Here is an 18,405-nt window from a genome sequence, read left to right as displayed (position 1 = left end):
AGTGAAGCTAAACATGACACAAGAGGGGAAAACATTTCAAAATAAAACAGGAAACAGTCACAACACAAGGATCATGACAAAAGTTGAGCTTGGCTGCAGGTCCATTTGTCTGCAGGGGCTCAGGGTATTGATCATAAGTGGAGAAGATCACCCTGCACATAAAAAAGTGATCAAATTCAAATTGAAAACAAGGTTTGATTGAAAGGCTTGACCAAGAAAAACAGAAATAAACAATACATTTAAATTATGCAAACACATCATATTCAACCATATATTCTGCTGAGCTCTCCTCAAGTTTTCATATTTAACTCATTCAAAGACTGGTCATAAAGATATTTGCCTCCAATGAAAACTCAAAATGCAACAAGTAAAGATAAAGATTGAGGTGACAGCTGTTCCATCGGCCATGTTTGTTTGCCTGATGCATTAGCAGTAGACTAACATGTGTATTTACCACGGCTAACATATTTGTATTTATTTATCCAACTATGGAAATATAACTGGAGAAAAACGTGCATATAAAGTAAACTGGCAACCCGACAGTTCTAGTGGAAATTGAGGTTTATTATCTGATCAACATCCAATTTTCATATTCAGACTCTACATTTATGCATCCCGAAGCTAACTGCTCTGGACTGCTCTCCTGCAACTTTACATTAGGTTTCCCATACCGGAATCGAACACGGGCCCCCTGCGTGAAAACCAGGAATCCTCACCACCAGACCATATGGGACCTTCTGTGTGAACAATTATGTTATAATGAGTCTTAGGTGACTCATTACTAAGACTGACAACAACAAAAAAATGTTGCATGCAAAACCATGTTGGACAATAAAAGCTGATTCCTAAATGAAATGTTTAAACTCTGTGGAAAAGTGGATTTCACAAATAGCAAATGGTGGTCTCTGGCTGGAGAGAAAACACAGCAATAAGGTTACTTTTAATTATGGCAGTAATTTAGAAGGATTTGCACACTGAAAAACACACCTGAGTATGTGTGTGTGTGTGTGTGTGTGTGTGTGTGTGTGTGTGTGTGTGTGTGTGTGTGTGTGTGTGTGTGTGTGTGTGTGTGTGTGTGTGTGTGTGTGTGTGTGTGTGTGTGTGTGTGTGTGTGTGTGTGTGTGTGTGTGTGTGTGTGTGTGTGTGTGTGTGTGTGTGTGTGTGTGTGTGTGTGTGTGTGTTTGTGTGTGTGTGTGTGTGAGGTGTTCACTGGGGTCTCGGTGGAGCTAAAGGATATGACTCTATTAGGCAAAGAGCCTTAAAGTCTAAGAATAGTGAGTCAGGCTAAATCCATATAGTAAAAGCTCCCATCAGGCTAATGAGCGGACTCTGGGTCATAGTGTAGCCTGATTCAAGAGGAAAGCAGGAGACAGGAACCTGTTAGCTAATGGTGAAAGAAATGAACACTACACTACTGCCACATGTCGAGGCAACTATGTTGAACCTCTTGTATTTATATTATTTGTTGATTTAATTTGATTCTCTTTATTTTTCACTCAGCTTTTTTTACATCCTCTCTGCATGTATCGCTCTTATTACAATTATTTCTTCCCCATCTACATTCTGGGTTTCAAACCAGGCACAAGTGATACGAAGGTTTATAGAATCATAGAAAACAGAAAAGCTGTGACTAATATTAGATTAGAAAATACTTTATTGATCCCAAATTGGGCAATTATTACGTCTCAGCAACATGTTTTATGTTAAGGGAAAGCATATGAAACAAAAATACCCAAAACATCACCAATACATTCAAAATATTAAAGTAGCTTTATTATATTTGTCCAATGGGTGTAATAATTAGTTTCATTGCTGACAATTCTGTGTTGCAGCTGTAAGATTGAACTGTAGAAAATGACAGAACAGGCTTAAATACTTTGTTTTTTACCCGTAATATATCTTTCTTTAGAGGAAGGTTAACCTGCCAGTCAGGGCCGGTCCCCCCCCCCGAGAACCATACAGCAAGACAAGTGGATTACAGTGACATAATCGCCAGATTTGCTGCGGGTCTCTTTGTGCTGTTAAGTGAGACACACTTGGCGATACACTTAATGCAGGATCAGAGAGAAATCTGAATTTTTATTCTATTTTTTTGGGCCCCCTTCCAGACCAGCCCGGGTGCAATTGCTCCCGTTGCTACCCCTCCAGAACCAGCACTGCTGCCAGTAGCCAATATGATGTGTTAAGTGTTAAATACATTATTTATTTGAATTATTTGGCAAATTGGTAAAGAGACCAATAAATACCACTCTCATGTATGTCTATACAAGCCAACAGACTGTTAGCGTAGCTTAGCATTAACACTAGAACACAGGGAAACAGCTAGCCTGAGCTAAGCTGGGCAAAGTGTTAAAAATCCGTCCCGTGAAGTGAGAGCTACTGAGCAAGGACAAAAACACTGTTGATGAAAGTTATAGCTAGCTGTTTGGCCTGCTTCCAGTCGTTATGCTAAGCTAAGCTAACCGTCTCCTGTCTGCATCAATAGCTTGCAGACCTGAGAGTTGATCGTCTTAACTTCCTGTCATCAAGTGCTTTTCTGAGAAGATGGCTTACCTGCAGGACATTTCATTAAAGAGCCATTTACTATTTGTCAAATCATTTATTTTCCCGCCGCCTTCGATACTTTGGGGCGAGTAGACACATTGTCCTTCTGCTATTTACATCTGTGATTGAGAGTTGTACAGTATCGTAATTATTCGTATTTGTCCACCGCTTTAGGGTGAGAGATGCTGGGAGAAACTCTAGGTATCCAACACTGTCTCTGAATATAAATTGTAAACATGAAATCAGACTTACAGGCTCCCACGGTCTTGAACATGTTTCTCTTCAGTGATTGTAGTGTTATGTTAAATATTTTTCCTTCTTGACGTTGCAAATGGAGCTGCTTTGATGCTCGGAACATTTCAGACTAAATGAGGGTAACATTTCACATTTTAAAAAAACACAGCCAATCTCACTTTATAGAAAACAAGCACAGGTTACATGTCACTAAACACGCATCCAATAAGTGAACATCAAGAGGTATGTCAAAGGTGTCCGTGCACCATTTTCTAGGCGTAAAGAGACCTCTTCAGCCGTGACTTGTCTGTGTCCACACACTTTGTAAAACTGAGAGGCTTCACTTAGAAAATCCTGCTTCAGGTGCATCTTCCATTGGTCTGTGTTTCCTACAATCGAAGAAATAACCTCTGAAGAAATCCAATTTTGGAATCAAAGCATGATGCAGATTGATCCTCTGAATACCTCCAAACATGAGTATTTACCTGAAGCCCGTGTGGGTAAAAACAACAAAGGCAGACTTTCACTGCCACTTAGTGTTTGTTATTTATCATAAATCCTCTTTGTAACATCAGGGTTTCTTCTCCTTCTGATCAATGAACCAATCACAGGGGCCGATGTCCAGTTTGAGCTGTTCCAACACCCATGGGTCCTTCTGAGCCCCCTCCATGAACTCCTCAAGAGAAATCTGACCTAAGAGATGGAGAAGGACCCACAATCTTGATTTGATCAAAGTAAAACAGCACAAGAAGAGATATAATTGTATTATATTAAACTTACTGTCATTATTCTTGTCCACCAGGACAAATATTCTGTCACAAATTCCATCCACATCCACGGAGATGTCCGGTTCGCTGTGCGTCCTTATCTTGGTGATAATCTGAATTAAAGCAGGGAATACACACATTTTGTTCAAAGGGGTAAATAACAGATGAGCAGTAAGTCTGTCACAATAAAGCCTTTATGTAACGTAGGAAATAATAACAAGCAAAAATACAGGAAAAAAAACCTTTCACACACACACACACACACACACACACACACACACACACACACACACACACACACACACACACACACACACACACACACACACACACACACACACACACACACACACATACTCAGGTGTGTTAGTCAGTGTGCAAATCTTTTTAAATTACTGCCATAATTAAAAGTAACCTTATTACTGTGGTTTCTCTCCAGCTCTCTCTTGTAGTTGTTAAAGACTACAGATATGCTTGTTTGTTTAAGACCGCAGAGAAAGTTAGCGGGTAGAAAAGCTGCTATAGTGAAACTATACTTAAAGCTTTTCAATAATCCTCCATTTTAGTTAGGGATGAAAACAGATGCATTGTACGTTTATTTTTGGATAGGTATTGGGGTTTTTTGAGACCAACACAGTGTCCCTTTGGACAGCAATTTAAAAAATGAAACAGCTGAACACTTACTGTGACAATGTGTTTCACTTCCTGTCTGTCCAGGCAGCCGTTTCCATCTCTGTCATACACTTTAAACGACCACTTCAGTTTATCCTCCAGTTTCCCACGAAGAACAAGATGCAGAGCTGCCACGTACTCCATGAAGTCCAAATGACCGTCCTGAGAAAAAACAGGGTAGATCAGTCACAAAAAACTTCATAAAAGGCTAAATGAATACACACACTAAAGGTTTTTGTCAACATCACTTCATCCAGCAATGCATTCCCTAAAATAATATCTATTTATATTCAATATCACACACTCAAGACACTGTTACATTACATGGTTTGTGTCGAAGGATCGGAAAACATTTTCCATGTATGCAGATTCTTCTTCCGTGGATTTGCTGTTTATTCCGAATATTTTCTTGAATTCGTGCAGGTGCAGGTTTCCACTCGGACATTCGCTGGCAAATTTGCGGTAGAGTTCCTGGATGTGTTGGAGAGTCACCTCATTATCTATGTTACTCGGTCCTTGACCCATATTTTAAGTGAAAAAAACAGCAAAATAAAGTCAAAATAAAGACAATTCTAAAATGAAGATGTCAAGTACATCTTCCCCGTGTAGGATGTGCTTGACATGCATCAGCAGACGACCCAGCAGGGGCTATTCAAAGTTGACCTGCCTTTTCAAATCCTTCATAAGAAAACCTTCACTCTTCAATAGTGCTTCGTCCAAAAACATTAAAACTCCTTTGCTTTCAAGAAAAATCCTGATCAATCTTTACTGAGCATTTGTTAATGAGCTTGTAAGCAGCAGCTCCTTCGCCTGTTTGACAGCACACACAGAGAGAGAGGGTGTTGCCCCCTGAAGGCAAAGGCCACCGCTGAGCCCTCAACCAGATTAAAGGCGCTTGACGTCAAAGCCGTAAAGAGTGTGGTCCTGGATAAAAGTGTTTATGCTCCGTGGTCGGCCTTGGCACACCTTACACAACCGTACCTGCCTCCTGCAAGTAAATAAGAAAACACTACTCTGACTGTTGTCAAGAAACTGTATCCGTTTTAATTCAGACCCAGAGGCATTAATACATCCTAGGAGCACACTGATAGTTCTTTTTTTACACCATTTTAGAATATAATAAAAATATTAAAACAAATATTTTTATAACAAAAAAAAAGTAAAAATGGAAGAAAAAAAACATTTAATGTAAAACTTGAGGTAAAAATGTGGAATAAAAGGATCAAATCAATTAAAAATATATACTTAAAACTTAAGGATATCTGACATGAACTTTCCATCTCCACTGGGTGATTCATTTCAATTGGTGTTGATAAAAGGCCATCACAGAAAGTCACTCCAAAAATAACATGACATTCTGATGTACAGTTTCAAAATAAAAGACCTTTGAAATATCTTGTATATGAGCTATCATCCCTCTGTTTTTAGTCCATATTCAAAGACTCATTCCACTTCAGGTTGGTAGCAGGCCACCTCAGAAAGTCCCTCAGGGAATATAATTCTGAGGTACAGTATCAAAATATCGTCCCTCTTTTTATATTGGAATACATTAAAACGTCCACCATCAAAGACTGTTAAGACCGGAATGTTTTGCTTATTATAAGTTAACCAATACTTGAAAGCATCCAAAAATGAACTATAGGAAAAAAAACGATATTCTAATGTGAAAATACCCAAAATACAAAAGAAGCAATTATTTAAATGTCCACTTCTTTTAATACTTCAGTGGAAAAACGACAGACGCTTCCGGGATCTGTCATCGTGACAGTCCTGCGCATGCGTACATCCCGTTCCAGTTGTCTGTTGACAAACGTCACCCAGGAATATCTCTGCAATTTCATCACTAAGTGGAATAAAAATGCATTTTCCCGGGATCTCCTCAACGTTGTGATGTTTTATGTGGATTCTTCATGAAGTTGTGAATCCGGTAAGCACTTAACAGTTACATTAACGGGTTAAACTTTGCTTGACCGAGCTAATTTCCCGAGTGGACAGTAGTCAAGGATGCTAGCTAAGTTAGCATGTTAGCAAGATAAAGTTAGCTAGCTGGATTAACGTCAGCTATTTCTGGTATTTATGAAAATAACTGCCCGACTTTCTCGGCAACGCCTACCCCAACTCACGAGGGCCGTTTATGGGCACACATGTGATGCATTTGTTGTTCAAATGGGCCGTGGTACGGGTAAATGAGTCAGGCAGTATAGCATTTTGGAGGTGCGAGCTAGCACATTAGCAAACGTCGGTTTGAATTGTGACATGAAGGGATAACATTTTTAGTTTTTTAATGCAAATATTTATACAAACACAAGAATTGTGCAATAAAAGCATACAATAACATTGAAAATGAATATATATCCATAAGAAGTTGAAGTAAAAATGTGTTTCTCTTTTGCTAATCACAAATAAGTGAACTCATCTTGAGTTTGTGTAAATGAATTGCATATAGAGTTAGGATTACTGACTGTTCATTCAAAAACATCATCAGTCCTTCTCTTTGGAGGCCGAACCACATCTGTCGTGTTAACCATAAAATAACTAATATTCATGAACCTGTACATTATTTGACTCCTATTATTAGCTCCAAACTAGTAGGTAACAAGCTTTATTTGTAAATCACTTTTCATACACAGCATGAGTCACCACATCAGACAACAAGAAGTTAAATACAGGTCAAATGTTGAAACCTTTTTGACACACATGCAGCATATGTACATGATATATAAGATTTAAAGGAATACAAAGAGGTAAAATAGTCAAGAGAATCAATAAATAATCAATGAAGTAGTTCATTTATCAGTTTTGTTGAGCTTGTGTGCTTGCTCTGTTTACATAAATACTAAGTAACAAGTAAGTCAATTCATCTTGTGTAAAATAAATTGCATAAAGTCGTTTAGATTTTCAGTAATACACCAATAGGCCTCAGTGGTGTTAAGTGTTCATCTGAGTACCAGTCTGACCTGATTTCCCTGAGTCACGTGGATACGACTGAATGAATTTGGCTGATAATGCATCCTGTCGGTATTTTAACAGGCCTCAAGTCACGACCAGTGTAATCTCCTGGTTGTTTGAATACTGGAGCCGCACCTGTCTGTCAGCCTGGTTTTAAACATGGTTGTGCCTTCCTGCTGCTGGTATTTGGCTCTATAGATTGTAGTAAATGCGTCTCTGTTTGGCTTGCATCCCACACTTGAATGACTTGACCTGAAAGCCTGAACGCCTTCTGCCATTATGTGCTGTCTTACTGAGCTCGTAAATATTTTAGCACAGAGAGAGCCCAGTGTTATATTGCCTGCAACTCAAAAAGGGAAGAACGGATCATTATTTAAAACACAGCGTCAGTCTAAAAGAGGTTTTACCATCCTCTGTATTATTCTCATACCACCATTCAACATGTATCATTATGTGTCAACCGTTAAAATGACACATGATCAGATGCATTACTTGGCACATAATGTCCTGGATGGCACAATTGTAAAGCTGCTCTCAGTCACAGTTAGAAATCTTTTCTCGCTTTGTGAAGTTTATTCATGTTGATTTGAATTGGAATTGTACATAAGTATACTGCAGTAATAGAAATGGACACACATGAATAAAAGGAGTGATTAAAGCAGAAGAAGCAGCAATGACAATGCACTGCAATGAGAGGGCACAAAGTTTAAATCAAATTAAATGACAGACTACATATTTACTAACTGTAGCATTTAAATACACAAAGCTAAATTAAGTTTAAATGTAACTGTGTTCATAAAGGGCTGCTAACAGATGCTAAAAATAACATAGCCATAATATTTATAAATAATTGTGGTTACAACACACAGAGTGTCTGTGGAGTAAATAAACCTGTGTATTGCCATGTAGCCATTCAAGTACAAGGAATTTGCACTGCTTATAAACCACATCAAAAACATTTTGCGTTAATAAACTTACTTTTGTGCAGACATGTGCAATATTGTATTAGGAATGTGCACATGATTGCACTTTTATGGATTCAAAATAATTGATTTACTCTGTTTGTTTTGTGTGTGTGTCTTTTTAGATCTAAATTGAAACCATGCTGAAATGGTTTTCCGGTGAAGAGGGAGAGCCTGGCTCTGCAGTGAGTATACATACTTTATTATTTACATGTCGCATTGTAACACCCATTGATCTGTTTCGAAATACTGGATGTAGCCTAATAATTCCAGATCTGATTGAAATGGTTTGTGCTAAGGTAACCGAAGAAAAACTCGAGGGCTATTTTCATGAGTTTGTGGAACTGTTTTACACCCTGTCCCTAATCACAGCAATTCCTCAACGTAAATAAACTGCAGTGGAGGGACCATTGATTTAAGTCAGTACTGACAACATGTCATTTTCTCCAGTATTATCTTATCTTGTGCAGCCCAACTTTAATTAACTCAAAGGAAACCCACTCAAAGCTCTGCAGTGTGTTTCATGTCCAGATATCCAGGAATGACGTAGACTGCTGACTCCAGGGCTTTGACTGAAACAACCAAAGCTCTCACTTCCTGTGTGTGTGTGTGTGTGTGTGTGTGTGTGTGTGTGTGTGTGTGTGTGTGTGTGTGTGTGTGTGTGTGTGTGTGTGTGTGTGTGTGTGTGTGTGTGTGTGTGTGTGTGTGTGTGTGTGTGTGTGTGTGTGTGTGTGTGTGGGGGGGGGGGGGGGGGGGGTGGTCACTGCTCCAGACTTAATCCCGCTGCTTCCTCATCCTATTGACCCTACCTACAGAGTCACGCCTATAGAGAGGTGCAGTGATGACTTATTATGGTAGGCTGACCCTGAAGGCAGCATCTCTCTGGTTCCCTGGAAAAAATGCTAGTGAGATTTCTCCATGTGATTTTGGAAAATAACAAAATGAACGATTATGATACTTACAGCTTTTGTTCAGCAGGATAATCTCCACATGTTAACACCACTTTATGATTTTTGAAGTTAAAAGCTAACGTTAGGCTATAAAGGAACTACAGCGCGGTCACATGACGTCATGTCACCACCGCTAAGCTAAAGGCTGCTAATGTTGGGCGTAATGAATTTTAGTCCTCCTCTCTCTCTGGTTGTTTATATATATTATAGTGTGTCTAACTTCTAGCGTCGTTACCCTTAAGAAGTGCAATCAAGTTCAGTTATTTTTTTATATTTGTGTCTATTTCTACTCCTGCAGTGAGAGATGCCACAACATTTCTAAATACCAATGCACGATGACAACAACGATATTCTGATTCGATATCCCAAATCTAAGGCGGTTTGTAATCTCGTATCATGATATTGATATTAAAATCGATATGTTCTCCCCCCAGGGTCCAGGCTCTCCCAGAGGAGCTCCTGCTGTAGGAGAAGGAGGGGGGAGTGTAGAGGTTCCTGTAGAAGAAATGGCGGAGCGTCTCTCCCAAACAGAGCTGCTGGTCACTCAGCTGAAGGAGATGATCCGAGAGAAAGATGCTTCACTCCGCTCCAAAGACGACCAACTAAAGGTGAGGACACTCCCCCTCCCCCTCCTCTATCTTCATGAGGCCTCTATCAAACAGGTGTGCTGATATTTAAAGACACCATTAAAAGCAGTACTTACCACCAGTGTTCTGTGCTAAATAGAGACCAGTGATTATCTAATCCATGTTTTAAATTCCTCATGCATTTAGTTTTCAATATGTGTCTCATTTACAGCATTATATATATATATCTTTATTTATGAATATATACATAAAACATGAGCTGCAAAAGCACTAATCCCAAGCACGGCTGTTTCTTTTGGTTCAAATAATGTTTCTGTTGGGAGACTGTTTGTTTATAATACTGAGTTCTAGTACTAAATGTAAGATGCATGCTCTGTTGCCCATGTGAGGAGGATTAGTGTCTGACCGATCCAGACACAGCTGGTCACATGAGTCTCTGCTGCTGTTAGTCACTCACTCAGATCATCCAGTTAAAATAAACCTGGATGTAGTTAACTATTAAACTCCCAAGGCAAAGTCTGCTGCACAATACTACAGAGAGGAATGTGAGAGTAGATTATACAGCTGGAATAAACCTATTTGTTTGGTGTGCAACCAGGAACTGAAACTCCACTACAGCCTTCATCATATTTACATCAACATCTCTGTTAATAGACATGTTTGCAGCAAAATGAACCTCAAATGTTCTAATATTGAAAATTGAACTCAAACTTATTTAACGTATATAGTGTCTTTATGCAGAATCAGTGCTGGTATTTACTGTCTTTGAACGAGAAAATCTGTTGGAATCCTACAACTTAAAGTCTCTCCGGTCATAATGCTCGGTGAAAACAATTCCCCCTATGCACAATTTATAATAAAGATCTGTTTTTGTGACCCAGGTGGAGAAGGAGGCCTGTGATTCCAAAATGTCGAAGCTGCGTCTGCAGAACAAAGCGAAGGTGACGTCTCTAAACGCTCAGCTGGAGGAGCTGAAGAAACAACAAGGAGGCCAGGGCACGCCAACACACGGCAAAAAGGTATAACTCAAGTACTATACCATGTGTTAGATTTAATGGAAAAGGTGCAGTACCACAAGCTTCATCATTTATTACCTTTCATATTCATTTCCAAACACTAGTATTTCCTAGTAGTAGTAGATGTTGATTCTGAACAGTTTCAGATGCTAATAAAGCTGATTTCCCTCATGATGAAATTCTTACTTGCATATCACTGCCTTTTGATTTTGTGTAAATGTTCCCTGTGGTTTTCAAATTCAAAGATAGATTTTTAACTATATAGAAGTATATTATCGTAGTTAATACATTTGAGACTCTAGCTGACAGTAATACGCAAATCTGATTTGTGTTTCTGCTCAAATGTAACCCATGATTTTTTATTGATGTCTTCCTTGTGTCCCTGCAGGGCTCGTCAGAAGGAGAGCAGGCGAGTCGGGGGAAGATCGTCCTGCTGAAGAAGAAAGTGGAGGAACTGGAACATCAGCTTGCACAAAGACAGGAGGAACTGGAGAAAAGGGTAAAGTGTCCTCATGTAAAGAAAAATGAGAACAAGTTCCCCTCTGAAAGTCCTGTTCAATGACAAAGAAAGCCTGCTCTCAAGTGTGTGTTAAGGCAGGTAACACATGTCTGATCTGCAGCTGTGTTATGAACCAATCAGACCCCTCAGATGTTCTATGTCAGGTGTGCTTACTTTCACCGGAGTCCGAACTAAATGCCAAAAAGCAGCATTCGATTTTTTTATGCCCCACATTTAGGAAACATCTGCCAGAAAAAGTTGAGATCTGCTAAAGCTATTAGTTATTTAACTCAGGGCTCAAACATTTTGATTCCTTTTTTTCTTTGGAAAACGGAAGCTGTTCTACATATAGAAGCAATGCATGTCATACTATTTGAAAACCTTGAGGTCCTCAGCTTTCACAATCCCTTAACCAACGTTTTGTTGTCTAAATGTGTTACTTCAAAGTTCTTCACCAATAAAAAGTGGTAGTGTAAGGAACCACGTCAACATGTTAAGGCCAAAACATAAAGAGAGAGTATATCTTTGTATTGTATCTTTAATGGTGTATGATTACCAAATGTACTAGCTGTAATAAAAAGTAGGAACATTAATTAAGATGCATCCTTATTAATGGGATTGTTGCCTTTGATTAATATTATACTAGGCTAGGACACTTAATGTTTCCCCTCTCCAGCATGGTAATAGATATGCATTAATGTTGTTATCTTCTTTCCTTTCAAATAGTACAAAAGACTTTAGGAGCTTTCCCTGTTACATTTTGAGTATGTTTTTCAGGTGTTTTTCCTATTCCTTGAGAGGTTTCTCTGTCTCTCGTTATAGTACGTAGGTTTAATTGATTACAATTTAAAGGCTCTGAATTCCCCAGGTATTTATTTACAGAGTGAGGAGGAAATAGGGATAATGATATTGTTCTCTGTCACTGATTTCCTGTAGAGGAAGGAGGTGGAGTTTCAGCGGCAGCGAGGCGAGGAAATTGACATCATGCTGACGGAGAAGGACAGGAAGCTGGCAGAAAAAGAGGCGTACATCGTTCACCTGCAGACTGCACTGGCAGGAGATCAGCCAATCACACCTGCACCACAGCAACAGGTACAACACCGTTTAAGTATGATTGCACAATAAACACTGAAAGTAAAAGTAAATATGTTTACAATAGGGCTGCAACTAACCATTATTTTGATAATCAATTAATCTCTAAGATTTATTGATTCATCGGATCAAAAACGCGCCAAAAAATGTTTTCCATTATTTTATTCAGAAAGCTGTATTTCTAAATTGACAAAATCAACACACAAAACAACCGTAAATGTTGGCGATGTTCAACCTACTTTCTGTATTTCAAAGTGTTTGTAAAGTGCAAACACTTTGAAATAGCTGAATCAATAAATGGGCATAGTTAAAATAAGTTAAAAGCAGTCAAGTTAGTCCTTAGTTTGTTTAGTATTTGGCCGTGTAATAAGCCGGATAATGTGCAGTGAGCCGGTCATTGTTGAAAAAAAACCACCGACAGTGTTATTACAGAGACTTACTTGTCATGCAATATTGAGCAAACAACCAGTGTTGCTACGGTGAAGTGCTCCCACGCTGTGGATGATTTTAGTCGGACCCAGAGCCGTATATAGACAGGAAGGGTTTCCCGCAGAAAATTAGTTAGTTAAGGTGGTGGTGGGGGGGGGGGTGGCCGCCGCAGAGTACAGACTTTTTAAAAATGCGTTCTGCAGAGAAAGGAGGCTGTCGTTGGTCACCGTTTGGGATGACAGAAAACAGGACAGAGTAACACGGCGAATATCGCTCATTTTATTTTTTGGAAGACCTTAGTTAAGGCGGCAGGCGTGGGTTGCTTAGGCAGACGCCTGATAGGCTCTGGTCGGGCCGTGCTTCTCCTTGCCTCCGGCATTTTCCGAATGTTTTCTTTTTTCTAGTGACTAAGCCGGCTCCGCAAACAGAGAGTAACAACATAGACCCAACAAATCGATAACTGAATTTGTTGTGAACTTTTTTAGTAATCGATTTTTATCACTTTTATCGATTCGTTGTTGCAGCCCTAGTTTGCGATCATAGGAAGTTAGAGTAAGCCTTTCATTAACCCACGGATGCTTTTTCTTTCCGAGTGGCGTTAATAAAAAGTCTTTAATCTACTTTGCCTTGTGCTGCAGTTTCCCTGTCAATGCATACTTAATGCTCCGCTGTGCTTCGCCTCCTCAGGTGTCGGAGGAGGGCGGGGCAATGCAGGAGCTGCAGCTGCTGGTGCAGAGCCTCACCAGGAAGGTGGGGGAGGCGGAGGAGCGCTACAGTTTGCTGCAGGAGCAGACAGACAGCTTGAGAGAGCTGCTGGACTCAGAGAAGGAGCAGTACACTCAGAAGGAGAACATGTTCAAACAGAACGTAAGATTCACTCTGGGCTTCCTCTGTCTGATTCACAGGGACATGGTTTCATTATCATTCATTAGTGAGTTATAGACCCTTTTAAACCGTGCAATTCTGCCTCACCATCGTATTAATACTAAAATACCACGGCATATATTTTTAAACAAGTGTTACATATTTACTTGAACTTTGATGTTAGTATAAATCTCTTCAATGTTTGTTTTTGCACACTCTTTCTTTAACTTTTTACATTTGACTTACAATATTAATATAATATATTTATAATTGTATTTTTTATTTTAGTCTTTTATTGCTTGCTATTTTATTTTAAATCAGCTTGCAGCTCCTGTTACTTGTAATATATTTTATTTTTATTTAACCTTTTATTGGACATTTTACTTAAACTAAAGTAAAATAATTATTTATTTAGTATTTATTATTATTATTATATTTATTATTGTTATTATTATTATTATTGTTATTGTTATTATTATTATTATTATTATTATTATTATTATATTTATTATTGTTATTATTATTATTATATTTATTATTGTTATTATTGTTATTATTATTATTATTATTATACTGTTGTTAATGTATTATCTTAATTTTGTAATCATTTTGTAATTTTAAATGGAATAACTAAAGTATGTCATTCTGTTTCTGATTAATTGATGCAGACTTTGTTGCCCTGAATTTGCTCTGTATGTAGTCAGTAGTTTGTCATTAGAAGTGTCATCTTGTGTCTGATGCTCCCTGTGTTTGTTTCCAGATCCAGACCTTCAAAGACATCATCCTTCAGAAAGATAACCAGCTGACGGAGATCAACCAGATGCATGAGCAGGAGCTCTTCAAGCTGGCAGCAAAATCTGATGCCAGCGCAGACTTAGAGCAGGTAGAGACAACCACACTGAATCAGGGAGGAAACACTCAACTTACGTATTCATTTAGCTACATTCTTAGTACTTTTCATGGCGTTATTGTAAGATTTAATTCTGTTGTGCAGGTTTCTGTATAATAGAATGTTCAAACACTTCTCCTCCTCAGCTTTTAAAGGCTCTAAAGCGGAAGCTCCATGAGAAGGAGGAGGTGCTGCTGGGAAAAACGCAGGTGATCGATGTCCTCCAGCAGGAGGTGGACGGCAGGGACCAACAGATAAAGGTTCTTAAAATGTCTTTCCTCTTGAAGCACTGATCGACCTGATACTGACCCATATCACTGGATCCACTTCAGGGGAGAAAAGGGTTTAAGATAAGATATACTTTATTCATCCCTAATTGGGAAGGTATTGCACAGAATTAGAAATGAAAAAGAGAAGAGAAAAAAACAATTATGAAACATCTCAAAATAGAAAATAAAACAGAACTAAATATCTGACAAATAAAACACTACTGAAGGAACAAATTCCAGCCAACACGATATAAAAGTAGGAAATTATCATAAAGTTTAAGACAATTACATTTGTAGCCTTATCTGCCATCGTGGTATAGTTTACATTCATAATAATAATAATAGTACCTGGTATTTCACAGTCCTCAAAGACACCTTTTTAGCATGATGTTTTATAGATGACTAGGTTAAGCAAAGTACAACAAAAAAAAGGTGTTACTAATATTTTACACAATATCTGTGTGTAAAATATTTAAAATAAAGCAGCAGAGAGAGAAGATTATTTCCAGTTTGAATTGGCTAAATATTTCATATTTAATGCATTTTAATTTCATGGTTCATGGTTTTCACAAGATGATCCTTTTTGAGAACTCTTTGATAACCCTGGGCTTCCATAAAGAAGAGTCTCAATCAGGTTAGTTGTATCAGACATGAGTGAAGTATGGATCCGTTCTTATGATGCTTTATAATCATTGCATCGTAGGTTTACAGCATCATGATGTATACAGAAGAGGAATTAAGTTGTATAAAAATAAGAAGAAATGTTTACAAGAAATAATTAATTCCAATAAGACTATGAACAATAAAATGTGTGCGTTAGATCTTGACTTAAAGTGGAATGTCTGTGCAGGTATCATTGACCACAAATGAACCAAATAAACAGAGATCTACACATTTACAGTATGGAGTATGAGGAATTGCTTACATCATATGTTCAGGATGAGATAGAGGGACTAATCTCTCCTGACTGTATCTGTAAAAAGCGTTCCTCTTCAAGTATTCAGAGAAATGGAACTACCTCCTCACTTTTTTCTACACGCTCTTCGTCGTGTTTTCTGCCCACAGGAGCTCACGGAGCGTCTCCGTCGACTGCACGTGGAACGAGAGAGTCTGGAGTCCAAGATGGAGGCGGAGAAGCACGTGATGCGAGCGCAGCTGCGAGACCTGATGGAGAAGCAGCAGGCGGAGGTGCAGCGAGTGACAGAGCAGCTCCGAGAGCAGATGGAGCAGACGCAGCAGGAGCTCCAGGAGCAGCTGCAGGAGATGAGGAGGAATGCTTCACCTCCTACAAACAGAGAGGAGGGAGCAGGAAGTGATTCAGCTTCCAATCAAAGGATAGCGGAGCTGGAAGGTGGGTTAAAATTCAGGAACAATCAGATGGAGAATAGGGGTTCAGACACTTATCAAATAGTATTTACAATATATATTATTCATACGTCTGGAATTGGAGAGAGTTCATGTGTTGTACAGAAATGTTTACCTTAAAATATCTAACGCTAAGAAATACACAACAGCTAAAATATGTAATGAACACATATTACATTTCAGAGTAGAGTCAAATGTTTAGAAGTCTAGTAACAAATACTGCCTTTGATTGTTGAAAGCTTATTTTATTTATCCTAAAATTAAACGTTCGTCTTTCATCTGAAAATACATGTACCAGTTTGAACTGATTTCAACCGAGGTTTCTTGATTTTACACCAAAGTGCTTTTAACTACAAAAGACACTATTCACAACATTCAACAGTAAATTAAATACAGTGGTACTTTCATAATCAGATCTAAAATAAAATCAAGGTTTTCTTTACCCCCTTTTTTTGTTTTCATTAAATATTTAACCAATTTAGAAGATAATTGGTTCAAACCTGATTTGATAAAAAGGATGTATTTCTTTTTTATGGCAATGCATTTGAATCGGTTGGATGATTTTTAGAAAACATGTTGATCGTCCTATAGTTTTGAATACTTTCTCTCTCTGTTTCTTTTTTTTGCAGGTCAAGCAAAGAAGAAGACGGACGAAGCGAGCAGATCTGAAGCCAAGTTCCTGAAAATGAAAGCCTGGTCGAAAAGTCGCATCAGACAGTTAGAGGAGGAGCTGAAGAAAAGCCAGGTGAGAAGATCAAGTGTTTGGATCTCTTACGTCTCTTTTGCAGAATCCCCTCCAGATGTTAAAAGGACATCTCAAAGACATTTTTATTCCATAAGGCATTAGACTTCTTAATGTAGCCTTGCAAATCAACACTGCACGTATTGTTTGATACGCATCATTTTTATACATTTATTTTTGCAAATGTAATTTGAACTTCTTGTGTTTATATTTATATTTGTATTCTTCTACATTTTCTATTCACCCTTTTATTGGACAATTTTACTTTAACTTATGTTTACATTAATATGTTTACTATATTTAATTTAATTGACTTTGTGAGTTCATATAAGTATATGTAAATAAATATAAATGTGTTTTTATTTTATTCGTAAAGGAGAAAATGGTCACCCTGAATAAATACAATTCTGTTTCTGAAAATCTTCAACCGCTTGTTAATTCCCCACTTGTTCTCCAGAGTAAAAATACAAAACACATTCAAATGCATGAATAACTGTAAAACTAAATATGTTAATTTTGTCCCCTCTAGGCGGGAGGTGCCCCCCCAGACCTGAACGCCCTGCGGAGTCGGATCACAGCGCTGGAGGAGGAGAGGGAGGAGAACCTCTGGAAGGTGGAGCAATACGAGGAGCTCAAAGCAAAGAACGGTAACAATCTCAAACCTGACTGCTGAGACAGCAGGGCATCATATTTGTAGCTGTGATGCCGAAATGAACTCTGTTTGTTTGCTGTGTTCTGGTAGAAATGCTGGAGGCTAAGCTGGAGGTGTACGAGGAGCAGCAGAGGACTCTACAGGCCGACCTGGAGCAGTTCACCAAGAGGACGGCCTCTCAGGTCAGGGAGCAGACTTTCCTGCTGCATTACCCTGCTCATTTTCATGGTTTAAATAGTTCCTTAAAAAGTATTAATAGGTCTTGAATTCAATTATCAAACATAGCCGAACAATGTCTAAAACGTCTTCTTCCTGTGTGCTGTTAGGCGAGTGAGTCGGGCAGTGCGGAGGACACTCAGAGCCAGGTTCTGGAGTGGCAGGAGATGGTTTCTGAGGCCGTAAGTGCCAGGGACCGGGCCAAAGAGGAGAAGGCCGCCATGGTGCTTCGCATCAGCCATATGGAGGAGGAGAGGGAGGGTAAGACTGCAGGGTGACACACATCCACAGCTGTTATCACTCTAAGACCACCAGGAGTCACTATCAGGGTCTCAATGCACAGAAAACCTCACACGGATGTTGCCTAATGCACACCTAATCTGCGTAGACAATCCGACACACTGCCAATACTCGACCTGAGTCTCTTTTATATGAGAAAAGATCGCAAACCGAACAATATGAGCAAAAATGAAGCCACGCTTTTAAGCAAATCAATCAATCAATCAAGCAATCAATCAACCAATCAATCAATCAATCAATCAATCAATCAATCAATCAATCAATCATCTTTCCTTCTCTTGAAGTATCTCTTTAATGACTTTCCATTCTCTTCACTTAAATTGCAATAATGATCAATTATTCTCTCGTCTTTACACTGGTCAATTTATAAATTTGATCACCCCGTTTGAATTATTTTAAAGAATAAA

General features: G+C 38.7%; 2 protein-coding genes across 3 annotated transcripts in view; one reads left to right on the top strand and one right to left on the bottom strand.

Annotated features, from left to right (window-relative positions):
* Positions 1-1,894: 1,894 nt before the first annotated feature.
* LOC134863428 (guanylyl cyclase-activating protein 2-like) lies at positions 1,895-5,926 on the bottom strand. Of its 2 annotated transcripts, XM_063881946.1 has the most exons (5): positions 5,602-5,926; positions 4,542-4,688; positions 4,230-4,379; positions 3,559-3,658; positions 1,895-3,471 (listed from the first exon to the last, which is right to left on the bottom strand). In XM_063881946.1, exons 1-5 carry the CDS (start codon positions 5,629-5,631, stop codon positions 3,350-3,352), a joined length of 549 nt encoding a protein of 182 aa, XP_063738016.1. In that variant the 5' UTR covers positions 5,632-5,926; the 3' UTR covers positions 1,895-3,349. The 2 variants fall into 2 exon arrangements, with proteins under 2 accessions (XP_063738016.1, XP_063738015.1); XM_063881945.1 differs by lacking the exon at positions 5,602-5,926 and having other exon boundaries at positions 4,542-5,301.
* An 86-nt stretch (positions 5,927-6,012) lies between these two features.
* The window catches only part of LOC134863871 (golgin subfamily B member 1-like), a 40,974-nt gene continuing 28,581 nt past the window's right edge, over positions 6,013-18,405 (top strand). Inside the window, 14 exon segments of the mRNA XM_063882619.1 lie at positions 6,013-6,144; positions 8,254-8,313; positions 9,513-9,686; positions 10,547-10,684; positions 11,070-11,180; positions 12,117-12,272; positions 13,389-13,568; positions 14,326-14,448; positions 14,601-14,714; positions 15,789-16,074; positions 16,718-16,833; positions 17,360-17,477; positions 17,573-17,664; positions 17,809-17,959. Of these exon segments, the coding sequence (XP_063738689.1) occupies positions 8,269-8,313; positions 9,513-9,686; positions 10,547-10,684; positions 11,070-11,180; positions 12,117-12,272; positions 13,389-13,568; positions 14,326-14,448; positions 14,601-14,714; positions 15,789-16,074; positions 16,718-16,833; positions 17,360-17,477; positions 17,573-17,664; positions 17,809-17,959 (1,804 nt within the window). The 5' untranslated portion in view covers positions 6,013-6,144; positions 8,254-8,268.

This window comes from Eleginops maclovinus, chromosome 4 (genome assembly GCF_036324505.1).
Source record: "Eleginops maclovinus isolate JMC-PN-2008 ecotype Puerto Natales chromosome 4, JC_Emac_rtc_rv5, whole genome shotgun sequence".
Lineage (NCBI taxonomy): Eukaryota > Metazoa > Chordata > Actinopteri > Perciformes > Eleginopidae > Eleginops > Eleginops maclovinus.
Note: the sequence above shows the minus strand (reverse complement) of the source record. Positions and strands in the feature narration are given on the sequence as shown.

Coding starts and splice junctions, on each gene's coding strand:
- LOC134863428 (XM_063881945.1), bottom strand. CDS start 4,742: ATGGGTCAAGGACCGAGTAACATAGATAATGAGGTGACTCTCCAACAC. Junction 4,380..4,541: donor GATCCTTCGACACAAACCAT/GTAATGTAACAG, acceptor GTTTTTTCTCAG/GACGGTCATTTGGACTTCAT. Junction 3,472..3,558: donor GGTGGACAAGAATAATGACA/GTAAGTTTAATA, acceptor TCCATCTCTTAG/GTCAGATTTCTCTTGAGGAG.